Source organism: Cygnus atratus, chromosome 8 (assembly GCF_013377495.2).
Source record: "Cygnus atratus isolate AKBS03 ecotype Queensland, Australia chromosome 8, CAtr_DNAZoo_HiC_assembly, whole genome shotgun sequence".
Classification (NCBI taxonomy): Eukaryota; Metazoa; Chordata; class Aves; order Anseriformes; family Anatidae; genus Cygnus; species Cygnus atratus.
In genome coordinates, this window is record NC_066369.1 from 26222384 (window position 1) to 26236513 (window position 14130).

General features: G+C 40.2%; 2 protein-coding genes across 14 annotated transcripts in view; one reads left to right on the plus strand and one right to left on the minus strand.

The window, feature by feature from the left end:
- The window catches only part of EPS15 (epidermal growth factor receptor pathway substrate 15), a 68199-nt gene extending 54881 nt beyond the window's left edge, over nt 1-13318 (minus strand). For 3 of the 12 annotated variants that reach the window (XM_050712307.1, XM_050712299.1, XM_050712303.1), the window contains exons 1-2: nt 13222-13318; nt 5689-5797 (exon numbers count right to left, since the gene is read on the minus strand). In XM_050712307.1, coding sequence (XP_050568264.1) covers nt 5689-5742 — 54 coding nt within the window. In that variant the 5' untranslated portion in view covers nt 5743-5797; nt 13222-13318. Of the gene's footprint in view, nt 1-5688; nt 5799-9537; nt 9658-13123 lie in introns of those variants that run through there. The other 9 variants (XM_035537750.2, XM_035537744.2, XM_035537751.2 and 6 more) reach the window with 6 other exon arrangements.
- OSBPL9 (oxysterol binding protein like 9) overlaps nt 13137-14130 on the plus strand; it is a 62622-nt gene continuing 61628 nt past the window's right edge. For both annotated transcript variants that reach the window (XM_035537762.2, XM_035537763.2), the window contains exon 1: nt 13137-13269. In XM_035537762.2, coding sequence (XP_035393655.1) covers nt 13159-13269 — 111 coding nt within the window. In that variant the 5' untranslated portion in view covers nt 13137-13158. The remainder of the gene's footprint in view (nt 13270-14130) is intronic.

Consider the following 14130-nt stretch of genomic DNA (forward strand, 5'->3'; position numbering starts at 1 on the left):
ATGCAAAAGAACATGAGTGGAACTTGAACTCCATCAGCTGACAAGGACTTGCATGCCTCTGTGTGACCTTACATTTCTTTTCTATCATTCATAGTGAGAAGTAAAAGACATTGCAGCAGCTTCACCTGTTTCATGTAACAGCTGTAACTACAAAGGTCTGGAGACCATTCATAAAAAAAAAAAAAAAAAAAAAAAAAAGTCTTTGCCTAAGTTTTAGCAGCATTTAAAGCAGCCAAGGAAAATACTTCCAGTGTAGTAATCACTGTGACTGAGAAAATTACATCATGGATCTCAGCGGTTTCATGACAGCTTTTTGATGAAACTTGCTAGGTTTACAAATAAAAATATATTTAAATATATTCTGGCCTTAAAAATACATTCCAGAACATGAAAGATGATCTGACTTAATTCCTGCTGGTAATATTAATTGAAATGAGAGGCACATAAGCTAAGAAGCAACTGAAGAGTGTATCAGTATATTTATACATACAAATCTGTATCAGATTTCTCAAAGGTACTGATGATGTACAAGTATGAAACCAGTTAGATTTTCAGATTCCTGTGTCAGTTTAATTTCTGTAAACATGACAAATTTGTCCTTCTTAGAAGGAAAACCAAAGTGCTCACAGAACAAACAGATATGAAAATGACACAAAGACCACTGAGGCCCAAAAGAGGAAAGTAATGAGGTTTTCAGTATAAAACAGAGGAAGAAGCCATGTAAGCTAGATAAGATCAGATAACTATGAAAGTTCTGCAGAAACAGAGGATGTGCCTTGCTAAAAGAATCCCCATGATTCAAAAGGCATTCAAATTACATCCAAGGCTGAAACACTTTTGAATGTCAGTCTCTTCCTGTTTACTGGAGAGAGATAATTAGTTCCTGTTCAAATCAACTTTACCCTAGTGAATTTACTTACAGAAATATTTGTAAAAAAATGATTGAATGAGCTTCTGTATCATTTCCTTGTGATAGCTCTAGATGATGGTAAATTACATATATACAGAAAAGCAGGAGAAAAAAAGCATCAGTAGAGCTACTTAAAATGAATATATGAGTTACTTAATTTATTTTCAATTCTTCTAAGCAGGAAATAAGTCCGAAGCTAGAAATTAGCTGGGGGTCTCCTGAACAGGACTACAGAACAGATCTATTAGCCAAGTGACATAAATATCAGCTCAAAAATAAGAACCATACAAGTACCTGACAGAGATCAAGGTCAAGAAAACCTATATTGCTGCATTTATAAATATAAGTACCTGGTGTTTTTTTTTGCTTTTCAAGTCTCCTTATTTTTGTAGTTGTGATTCTCAGGTACACAGGGTATCTAAGTCTAAATGATAAAAGTTTGTGACAAAAGCACCAAAGCTTGGACCGCCTGCTTGGGTTTCTAAGTCACTCGATAGGTACATTTCCAGTCAGGTAACAGTTATTTTTTAATCCAAATTCTACTTCAAGAAATGCGTTCGAGGCAGGACAGGGGGCTTGGCCTATATGACAACTGGCACAGATGAAAGCCAGCCAGATTGCATTAGTCTAAAAGATTTCTCTTGTCCAAAACACACCCTTGGCATGTTCTAAAAACAGCAAAGAATCTCTGTCTTTCTCTTTCCCCTTTACCATTATTATATATCTGACTTTTTTACTTATCAGTAGTTTTGTCTCCTACCCATGTAGCTGTGAAGCAACTTAACAAATTGTTCATATGAGAAAAGCATTTATTCTACTAACAAGATCCAAAAAGGCACATTTTTAATTAATTTTTTTTTTCTCTCAGGTCTCTCAATTTTGTAGCATTGCTGAAATAACATTCATCAATTCCTGTAACTTTTTTGGGACTGCTAATTTAAAAAATAATACAACTTAATACTTGGATAAGCAATGTAATGTAAGGACCTATTTTTATCAGATGATCAAATGAAATACATTACAAAAAGTAAAATTCCTAAAATTGTAGATATATAAGTTGCACACATGCACTTATTCGATTAAATGAACAATGTGTGCTAATTTTAGTGGAAATAAATATTTTCAAGTTCTTCACTCTATCTGATGTCATAGTGAGACTCTTCATGTACATCCCATTGAATAAGATCTGCCCAAACAATTTAATGGATTCACCATTTGGTCAAGGCTCTTTTCATGATTTATTATAAACTATATTACTTAAGTCTGATCCTCATCACCAGAATACTCAAACTTTGCTGATAATGCAATCAATCTGTGAAAATATAACAGTCTAGAAAGAGAACCTAGACAAAACGACATTATCCCTCAAGTCTCCTAGCTGGTTCTATATTTACGATCTCTTCCATCACTACATTATATGAGCAAAATTTCTTTCTCTTGTACACATCTGCTACTCAAATCCATAGTTTCAGCATATTCCGTGAAGAGATTATGGTCTAGGTTACTGTGCAGCCACAACAGAGCTGCCCAGTGCTGCTGAGGGGGAAGCATGGTGTCCCACTGGAAACTGGACAAGAAAATGTCTAAAATTGCAAGCTGGCTGAAAGAGTAAAATGAATTGAATCAGCGTTCTGGGGAAAGGAAGGAATATGGAAGGGTTGAACAAGCAGTATGTTAGGACAAAAAGAAAGTATGTTCAAAGCAGATAGCATATGAAAAAGTTAAGTGCCACTAGTATGCCATAAATAATACGAAATTTACCTAATGTACCACTAAAGTTTATGGATCAAATCCTCTTTCCTGGCCAAGATATACTGGCACAACAAAGGCTCTCAGAGAGTTGGTTATAGCTTTCTGATTCACTACCCAGTTCATCCCTCGCGCTGTGCTGGGGTTGGAGATAATTCATCAATGGAGGGATCCAAATTGCACTTTCTCTACCCTCTAATTTCTTTAAGACACTGTTTAAATGGGCTGTAAAACTGGTTACTATATCAACTCCTAGTCCATTAAGAACTTTCCAATCTACAAGAGAAATTTCCTACCTGGGGACATTGGGTGATTTTCTCTTATTTTGCACTGCCTGAGCACTGTACGAGGGACACAAAACAGTGAAAATGGCCTAAGGCTCTCCACTTACATCCTTTCTCAGGTTTCTCCAGCTATATGAATGCTTCCATCTGTCCAAAATGAACAGAATTTATTTGGATGTATGATTGCATATCCATGTTTACAGAGAGCTAGACTGCAAATCCAATTCAAATTTCTTGTGTTCTGCGGAACTGTGTCCCTGGATGCAAAGTGCCCTCTGAGGAGGCATAATTTGAAACAGGTGGTTCAACAGATGAGCTGCCAAACACACAAGGCTTGCTCAAATGCCATCCAAAAGTAAAAGTTAAGTGGGATAAAAGTTTTCCTTGTCCCACTTTTAGATAAATAAGGCCTATCTGCTTGGAAGATGCTCTTTGCTCATTTTCTACCTTTCTACTTATTTTGCTCAAATTTGGCATGCTCTAGAAAACAAATTCAGCTTTACCAGCTACCAAGATTTTGTATTTTCCATTTTTTTGTTGGTTTGTTGACTTTTTTGTTTATTTTCTAATAAAGCTCCAGTCCCTGGAGTTAAGAGCTTGCATGGGTTATCTGAGCTTTAATTAGAAAAACAAAAACAACAGCAACAACAAAAAAAAACAGCAAAACACAGGACCTTTCTGACCTTCAAGGTTGCCAAGGAAAGCTTGAAAATATAATGTAAATGAATACTGAAAGTTCAGAAACCAAAATTCTCTTTAAACTTATGCTTTGGTTGGCAGGCCTTAAGCACAAACAAATAAAGTGCCTGGAATATGAAGTCTAATGATTTCCCATTTAAACAGTCTAATACAGAAAGAGTTACCAGAAAGTTCTCCCCAGCTTGTAATACTTGCACAGGACCCCCTGCCAAACACTTGGTTCCCAGCTTGCCTTAGTGGATGGAAGCACTGTTCCTGCAGGCATTATTATGTCTTAGGCAATAACTCCACTGTAAAGTGAACTTGATTTAAAGCTACCATATGTCTTGATTTGCCCGGATATGCCAATTTTTTCCATCTGGAATTTCTTTCTGAGGACACACACATCTATCTACATACATATCTGACATATCTGTCTATTAATCTGTCCATTGCCCCAAACTCTATCTAGTTGTCTGAATTTCTTAACATCATGAACCCTGGCACAGTACAGTCAAAAGCCACAGAAAGTGGCATATTGCATACGGCAGAGTTTCCTATGCATGACAAAAATCAATCATTTCTGAAAAGCAGTTAGTCTGAGCATTCACTGTACAGAATATGTGCATATTGCTACCGGGAAGAGAAATGACAGCCATCACTCGAGTCAGCCAAACGCTACTTAGATCAGCTGCTCAGTGGAGTACTACCTATGCTTCACACAAGCACTGTAACAGCCAACGTTGCACTATCCTCAGAAATCTTTAAAGTACTGTAATGCTAGAATTAAGGATTTGTGGGCATATGGGATTCAAGATTTAAAAAAATGCAAAGGAATTGTAAATTGAGTTAATTCTGCAGCCAAGAGATATACTTAGGGTAAGGCTGGTCTACTACCTGCAAGAAAAATAACACTGTCCTCCTCTTGTTTTAGAAATTCAGTGCAATGAGTAAATTTAAAGCAAAGACTGCAATAATTAAATGTATGAGACATCACTCTTGATATTTAACAGATTAAATTCCCATCCAGAAGTGTAAAGCCAAGTAGACATGACATTTTACACACAGAACAGGCTCATGTTATCAATATGTAAATGAGACTTGGATAAGGGAAACTGTGGGTTGGATTTTGTTTTGTCTAAAATTGTCAGATATGTAAACTAAAATCTGTAACATTGATAAAACAAACAGTTCAGTTGCTACTGATTTTACTGTATTCAGAATTGCATCTTTTCTCTAGCTGCCAACTAGGAACAGTGTAATTAGAACTAGTCAGCATAAACCAGAGAGTGTAATACTAACAAAAAGCTTAGATCCTCCTCTTTTCTTATGCAATATGAATACCAGAGCTTAACTTTGGCTATTTACATGCTTTAATCTTTAAGTCAGTGGGATAAGTTTTGTTCTTCATTATGTACACGTAACCACATCAACACCAATGGAAAGCACAAGTACGAACAACTTTTGGCCTGTTCGGCCTGAACTGGAAACACCCGACTGAAGTCATGCTCTCATTTTTTCAAATCTTATTTCAAAAGACTTAATGCTGCTAATCTACAAACTATACTGCAAGCCTGGCCAGTAAATTAAAACAAACTATTCATTGTTTATTCCTCAAGTTAATACACAACTGTAAGAAACTTTTAAGTACTAAACTTCACCAACTTCAACTTCTGCTATGGAAATTATCAACTCTCTGTATGCTGCAAACTGCTTTATAGTTAGACTTGCTTGTTAGTATATTCCTCACAAGTATATTTTCAAAAATTACTTCCCTTGGGCAACAGAAAGCAAATGCTGTACCTCCCCATTTTCTGACAATCATCCAGAGATTTCGGTTAACTTCAGTAGCATTTATAGATTATAATATTAAAGTTATTCTAGCATTGGCTTAGAAGTTACGCAGCAATCACTATACAGATCAGATAGTTTATTAGGGCATGGAGAAGTACGATTAGAACAAACTGAACTTTTGAAACTTGGAAGCAAATAAATGAAACTAGGCCTGGATTTTCATCCAGTTCCTGGCTTTCCAACTGATTAACAGAGCCGCCATATCTCCCCTACCTGTGGTGCTGTCCACAAGCTGAGTAAGATTCCTCCTGTTTCAGTCCATAGCATCTGGGTTTATTTCAGCAGTTCTGAGTAACTTCAGCTTCAGTGAATGTCTTTGAAACTGGAAACATTAGAAAATGCACAAAGTAAGGTTCTACAATTAAAATGTAAAATTATGCTATAGTATCATTAAACATCCCCCCAGAAATTCCACTCTTTTACTGGACAAGACAAACAAACAAAAAAACAACCCTCCTTGGAAAGTTATCTATAGTCCCTTAACTAACTGTGAAAATAAGAGTATTATTTAACAACAGAAATAGTAGCTCAGAACAAATGTCCAAATCACCAGTATCCCATCTCCAGCAGTAGCGACAGTTATGGAAGATGGTAGGAGTAGATAACCGTGGAGTGAGACTGTCCCGATGTACTTTCCAAATCTTCAGTGACTTGCAGATCAAAAATACCTGACCTGGAGCTGTTTAATTGGTGTGAGTGGTTGTTTTAGTCTAGCTATCATAATACTAGGGTTGGAAACCTAGACAGGGTGGGCTAGGGCTTCCCCCTGCTCTTTGAACCTGGGTTTTCCTCCTGCTGGTACAAAGTTTGTGAAGCTACAGGAGATGCTGCTGTGGGCCTATGTCTCACTTCATTTGGGGATCAGCTGCTGCTGCCTTCTGCATGTTTGTATGCTAGTTCACACACTGCTGAAGTAGTCTCCTGACAGCTGCAAAATAGCAAAACATCCATCTCACCTCTAAACTTGAGGTCCAAGTGTCAGCACCATGATTTTTGGGGAGCAATTTGAGTTTACTCTGCAAATTCTGGTTGCTACTTTTTTTTTTTTTTTCCTACTAAATCAATTTTTTGCTCGTTTCTCCATTTCTGACAGAACAGAGAAAGTTGAGTAAGATGAACAAATTGTTTCTGCATTTTTGCTTTCATCAGAACAAGGACGAAGTAAATCCCTTAAGCAGGCACCAAGAGGGATTATTTTCATTCTGAGATAAGAGAAAAAAACTTCTCCAATTTTCTGGTAGGATAAGCCTTGTTACCTTTGTCTCCCAGTCCTTGTACAAGAAACAGTAACTCTAGAGAAAGATCTTCTTGACATTCCAAAATCAGGACAGCATTAGATGAGGGATTAGATCTACACAGGGCCCCTCCTATGTACAAATCACTGGGAGTGATTCTAGATATAAGGAAAAACCATTTGGCCTTAAATTCCAGATCTGAAATGCAGAAGGAGCCAGGAATTGATTCTAAATTGACACAACTGAAGCCTAGTTTCAGCAGATACCTCTTTAATACTGCTAGCTATGGAATAAAATGAATAATAGAAGCACTCATCGGGTAGTGCTCCTTCTACATACTTGTGTTTTATGATTGATTGCTCAGCCCTAGGTCTCCTTGACTTTTCTTTTATCTTCCTTTTCATCTCCTTCGATTTCCTACCTAGTACTCTAAAAATTACCCTAGTCAGATTTACACTTGTCTACTACATTATTTCTGCTATTTACTTTGACAAAAAAATAAAATAAAATAAATAATAATAATAAAAAGAGAGAGAGAAGAAAAAAAAGATGTTTTTCCTCTAGATTTTAATAAGACTTTGTACCAGACACCATGGATACTGCTCATAACAGCCTCATAATATGCATAAATTTTGGAACCTATGTGTATATGTATATATACTAGTTTTACAAACGTTGATATTGCAGTATCCATTACTAATAAAAAATGAAATATATATAATGAATATACAATATGATAAATATAATTACAATGAAAAAAGAAACACTCCTTCCTGAAAATAATCATAGCATATAATGCTTATAATTAGGGGCAATACATCAATTCTTACCTTTTCCCTTGCTAAATTTGCTATGCACCAAGCTCCTCTGCAAATAGCCTAAACTTTGTGAGCAGACAATGCATCTATTGCACATTTGCAAAATTGACTACAAGGAGCAAGTAACCTCATTTGAAACATATTAATAGGCCAAACGCTATGAAAAGAGGTGATGGTGGAAAAGCTTGGGGAAAAGAGATTATGCTTATTTGCTTTTTTGTATCAGTGGGCTGCATACAGAGGCTGCAGGGAAGTAAATATTCCAGTGGAGCAGCATTCCTCTATATCTTCTCAAAGTCTCTGTGGAGACTAAAGTAGAAATCACTTATTTGCGGTTGAGAAAATAGCATGGACTTCTGCATTAAATTTTAAATAAATTCTGCCCACAAGATGATAAGATGCTTAAATCAAATGCTGAGACATTACCCATCTAAGCAATGCATTAGGAGTATAAAATGTGATTCAGCATGCTGTGAACTCTAAACTCTCTAAACGAGAGTACTCAGCAAAGATATTGGGCCTGTTGTTCTCAAGACTAAATTATGATTTGTTGTAAGTTTTATAATAAAATAATACTAGTATGACAGTGAATCATTCACCCTGCAAAATTAATTCCAGCATTTTTCTAATTGCTAGATTGATTTCCAGATTTTATAGCTCATATTTCTTCAGTATAAAGGCAATGCAAATCTTTGAAATCTTTTGGACTAGATTTGTAGTGCATTTAAGTTACAGATTGTTAGAAAGTGCTTTCTGTATTATATTTGTATTACTGCTATTGCCTCCATCTCTGAACACTGAAAGATCTCAAGCGTGTCAGGGACATGTGGGGGAAATTCTTTGCCCTCCTCTGTATAAAAGGAGTACAGAAGATACCCACGTTCCTAAACGGCAAAGCCCCTCAACAAGTTCAGAAATGTACTTCTTGAAGAAATGTTGAGTCCTAAAACGTCAGTTTACATCTCTTGCAACTCCCAGATAACATTATGTCAAACTGTCCTGCAAAACTGTCAACTGTAATCTGAATTTACTCTTCTATGAGATCAGAACAAAATTAAAGTTATGTTATTGTTATAAAGCTGCTTGAATTTCTAATGCTCTTAAAATGTGTTCCTCTACAGGCCTTATAATAGGATTTGGTCATTAAGTGAGTCACTCAAATTGCTTGAGTGAGTATCATCACAACCCGTTTCTAACACATACTGCAACAGCTGACAAACTTTTCCTAGTCCTGTAGGGGCCAGACAGGTGAGGTAGCTGCCTTTTTGCTGGATTGACCCCCAGACATACAGCACCACCTGAGACAACTAAAAAACTAACAATAAAATAAATCTTTGTTTCAGAAACATCTCTATCACTGCTTTAAATACAAGAGATAATCTTCAGCCCTTTCTTAAATGGTACCATATTTTGGCTGAACCCATTCCATGTGTTTTCAGGAAACAGCTCCAATATCGTAAAACTCTCCAGTGCAGCTCCAAATGTGCCACAAAGGGAAGAGCATCTGGACAGTAGTGAGGCTGATCTTTATTATGTTCTGAAAGAGGAGTCCTTCTCTTGAGAAAACTCAAACCCAACACAGCTATAAGCTGTAAGCAGAAACAGAACTGGGATTCTCAGGCCTGAGAACTTTAATTCCATTCAACCCATGGTAATTTAATTTCTTCTGCTGTATGCTAACATGTAGTCACTTAGAAGAGTCAGAAAGGTCTGCTTAGCCCTCAGCAACCTGTCCTCAACTCTGACATAGAGGAGTTTATTCGTTTGGATGAGAGAAAAACTAGAAGAAAATGGACAGGATTGGGAAAATTTACTGCTAATAGCTTTTATTTGCTGGGACCATACAGAAATAGATATTGGCAAGAAAGGCCCAAGATACAACTATGTTTGCCTTAGAAAGACAAAGAACCAGCTACTATTTTCTTGACACTTTAAATGATGATTTTTTAATAAGCACTTGTATTAAAAACAGTAACAGCATAATAAATCAATTAAGAAAATCTACTTACGATGGCCCTTATTGGCACACTTAATTTCCTTTAATTATCCTCTTTTAAGAATGACTGTTTGTCAGGTAAAGGTGATTCTCTCCTATTTATATTACTCTTCCTAGTCTTCTGAACCAAACATAATTCTGAGGAAATATAAGAAAAAATGTTCAGGCTCTGCCATTGTTTCTATTCTTAGTGTAGCTGGTATATGCGCAGAGGGACCAGAAAATATCTTTACAGGACAGTAGCAGGAGACTGAAGATGATGCAGAAGGCTTCATCTTCTTCTTACTCATAACTTATTAGAGCATTTGTAACAAATAAATCAAATGAAGATTTTTTTTTCCTGATGGTACAAATAAAAGACATTATCTGCTACCAACAAGCAGAAAAAGAGTCATCCACCACCAGGCTAAAACATAATTTCTTAATCACAATGACTGTTATCAGTAGTTGACACCATGACCTGATAGGGTAAGAAACACAAAATGAAACTAACAGCCTATTCCTGAAGTGGTAAAGCAAAAGGAAACAAAATGTCATTTGTTCTCCCCTCAAATGGCTTCCTTATGTTCTGCAGAACCCCAAGCAATTGCAGCTGTTGGGAGAAGCTAGAGCTGCTTTCACTACTGCCAGTCACACTCCCAGACACCCTTAAGGAAACCCACAAGCCACACAATTTCAGCCAGCACTGAGGTTCTTGAAAGTTAGCTCAGCTGTAATTTCAGGCAAATTTACAATAGAAAAGCATTTTCGCCCTCAAAGCATCAGACTTTCCTTCGGTATACTCCCGCTTCTTAGTCCCTCTACTCTGGTCCACTGGTATTTATCCTAAATCAGCAGTGATTTCCTCTTGACTATAAACCATACACAACTAAACTGCAATGACCAAAAAAACAAAATCAAAAAACAAACAGATGCAATTTATTGGACAAGCTTCGACACAGGAAAAGAAAATAGACCAAATGAAAAAAGTAGGGTGGAAGTTGAGAAGTCCCGGAAAACACAGTAAGGATCGGGCATATCTGAGGTTTCCCCCTACATTCCTGCTGGGACTGTCTGAGTACTCCGGAGGCCACTTAATGGGCATTGTAGAGCCTTGTGGCTGGGACACCACAGCAAAATGACTTGCCTCTGTGTGGCAAGAGAATGAGGCTGGACAAGATTTGCAGCTGATGGAGCAGTGTGTGGAACAAGGGCAGCACCAGGTAACAGCTGCTGCTTTCTGCCCGGCTCTGTTGATCTCTGTAATATGTAATCCTCTCAGATGACAGTAAGCACCCTACTTAATGTTAAAGACAGTGACATACTGCTCTAATTCAAGTTTAGCAAAGTATGGAGAACATCACGATAAAACTGTCTATAATTACAAAAAATAACAGCTCTTTGTAACTGTTCCAAATTGAATACAGACAGAACATTTTAGGGCAAACTAAATTCTTCTGTTAAGGAAGTGACTTAATAACTTCTATTTCAAGTATTTTTTTATTCAAAATTATTGGTAATTACGATGTAATATACTGAGCATATAAAGGCAAGTTGTATCACAGTTGTGGCTGATTTCATTCTATTAATTGCTTACAATTAACTGGAATGCTTACACTGATCTCTCAAAACTGAATGCACATCTAGAGTCTTGATCAGAAGGAGCAAACTAAGTCTAATCCCTTCAACAACACCCTTATGCTCAATATGTAGGGGAATAATTTGATATACAGAGACACATCACCCTGGCACGTCAAGAAAGTTCAGAAAACTATATAATACTGTATCCTGAATGCTAATGATAGGCTATAATTTCATATGTATTTCTTTCTTTTTTTTTTTATTACTAAAAACAATGATTCGCCTATCTCTGCAAAATCGCCTAAAGAGAATATCCATGCCATCTTTCAAAAGAAATCTCGAGATGAATTCCCTTTAACACCTGCTAACAACTTCTCCATCTACCGCAGGGCTTTTGTTAGTCAAGCAGAGCTAGCTAAAGTACATGCGCTTTTTTTTTTTTTCTTCAAGTAAAGGCAAGTCTTTGGCACACTTCCTCTCAAAAAAAGTCAAAGAGAACAAAGAACAAGTAAGATTTCCAGCGCATGCTGAAGTTTAGCAGTTTCAGCCTCTGGCAAACCAAGGTGAACAGAAAGCTCTTCTGTTGAAAATTTTTCATTGAGAGCATTCTGCCTACAGACAGCCCTTTCACAGTTAAGCCAAGAGTTTTTTTGCACAAGCTCTTTGCATAGTTTCAACACTTGTGGTACGATGCAGTGAAAGTTGTGATCTGAGATAATAAAGCTCCAGTCCAACTAAAGCTTTACATGGTAGTACTAGTAATGTTCTGGCACCATCTGATGTTTTTTGTTTTGCTTGCCTGGGTATAATCTCTAGGCAGCCGTGCTTTGTTTAGTCAGTGAAACTAAAGAAGAAAACAGACCACTGAGGTCATATGCAGCTTGAAAAAGGACCGTTATCAAAATGAACAAACTGGGCTTCAAGATTGAATTGTACATTAGCTAGATTAAACCGGCACCACTATGCGTAAACACACCACCAGGTGACTCCAAGGGGCATTGCAAAGTCAATGCTATAAACTCCACTTGGAAACAAACTGCTAGGTAACGTGATGCTAGTGGGAGGATGAACTAGAAATACTGAAGTATTTCTTATTTTCTACAATCAAACATAGATACTCTGCCTTGGACTGACGCTTTTTCACAAGGGGGGAAGCTGTGGTGATTTTTCTGTTAAAATTATCTGAATTTAGTAACAGGTCCAGTATTGTAAGACACTATATCCACTTCAGCCCTACTATAAAGGGCTCTTCATATTAAAAACAGAAAAAAAAAGAAGGTTTTATATTTGCTTAAAAATATATATATAAAAGAAGTTCATACAACAAACACCACTTCTGCTGCTATACTGTCTATCCTTAAGGAGGAACACGAGTATCTCTAATGCGCCCTGGCAGTTTTTGTGCTGAAGTACAAGTGAAGTTACGCATTTATGTTCGAGCAGATCCATGCCAAAGAACATGCCTTGCATTTAGCAAGAGATTTATGATTGTCCATAGCTCCTGGGGAATTCATTCCACATTCTTGGATCGGCCCGCAGGAAAGCTGTGTCCCATTTAAATGAGCCTTGCCCATAAAAGGTTACTTTAGTGCCAAACGAGACTGCAATTTTCACCTCAAGCCCTGAATGTTTTTATATGCCCTGGACACGGAGCCCCTTCAGGGGACGACCTGAAGCTTGGCGTTGACTGCAGAGCCCTGAAGGGCACAGGGGAGCTTTGCTCAGGCAGAGGGGCACAAACACACCACCACAATAAACACGTAGCAGCGCCGTGTATTTTATCTGACAGTTAAACGCCCTCCTCAGCGACCGAAGCAGGGGGCGTCGCGTCCTACTCTCCCTCCCGCCGGCCTCCCCACAGCCACGAGGAGACCCCCGCCCCCCCCCCACGGGGCCGCCTCCTCACAGCGCCCCGCCCCCCCGGCAGCCGTTAGCCCCGCCCCCGAGGGGGGGCAGCGTGGCCTTGTCCCCGCCCCCTCGCTGCGTGCCCCGCCCCTCCCCTGCCGGCCGCCGCCGTGCCTGTGCCCTGCTCCCCTCACCGCACGGGCGGGGCGCGCGCGGTTTGGTGCCTAAGATGGCGTCTATCATGGAGGGCCCGCTGAGCAAATGGACCAATGTGATGAAGGGCTGGCAGTACCGCTGGTTCGTGCTGGACTACAACGCCGGGCTCCTCTCCTACTACACGGTGAGGGCAGCGGCGGGCAGGGCTGCCCGGCGAGCCCGCCTGGAGGAGCAGGGTGGCAGGGGGGTGGGGGGGCGGGGAGGGGGACGCGGGGCGGGGCGAGCGCCCGGCTCGGCCAATGGGGAAGGAGGAGGCGGCGGGAGCGGCCAATGGCGGGGCCGTGCGGGGAGATTGATCGGTGGGGGCGGCCGGGGGCGGCCCTGGGGCGGGACGGGGGGGGCCGGTGGCGGAGCGGCCCCGGGCGGCGGTGGCGGCCGCGGGTGGCGGCGGCGGCTCCTCCTGTCCCCCCGAGGGGCCTCGCCCCGCTGCCTCTGCGGGGTCCCGAGTCTCGCCGAGGTGTCCCGGCCGCCTCAGTGCCCGCTCCCGGTCATGCCTCCGCCCGGTGCAGCCCTCGCCCCGGTCCTGCCCCCGCCCCGGGCTCGTTACCTCAGCCGCGGGTCGCCCCCCGCCGCCCCTCCTTGTCCCCGCCGGGGGCTCCCGGCTTCTGGACGCGAAGTTTTGAAGCGAGGCGCTGGGAGTGGCGAGAGGCGTTGTGTGGCTTCTCCCTGGTGGCCGCTGGCTGCTAGCCTGCGGCTGGAACAAAAATTTCTACAAGTGTTTTGACAGTGCAGCTTGTTTTTTTTGAGGATATGCCCTTAGATGAGGAGGCTGGTTGGGCCCGTGCGTGCACAGCTAAGTTTTGGCAGCGTGGAAACGAGTGCTGGCACTCGGTCTGCATATCGGGTTATCAGTCCGCATAAAACATGTGCACGCTTAACCTGTCAGAAATTGGAAGAGGTTTATGGCAAATAACAGCTCGGTGGGCCTGTCCTGCACTTCCCTGTTTGTGAAGGCGCACAGGTACGTGAGCACGGCATGGGAAAC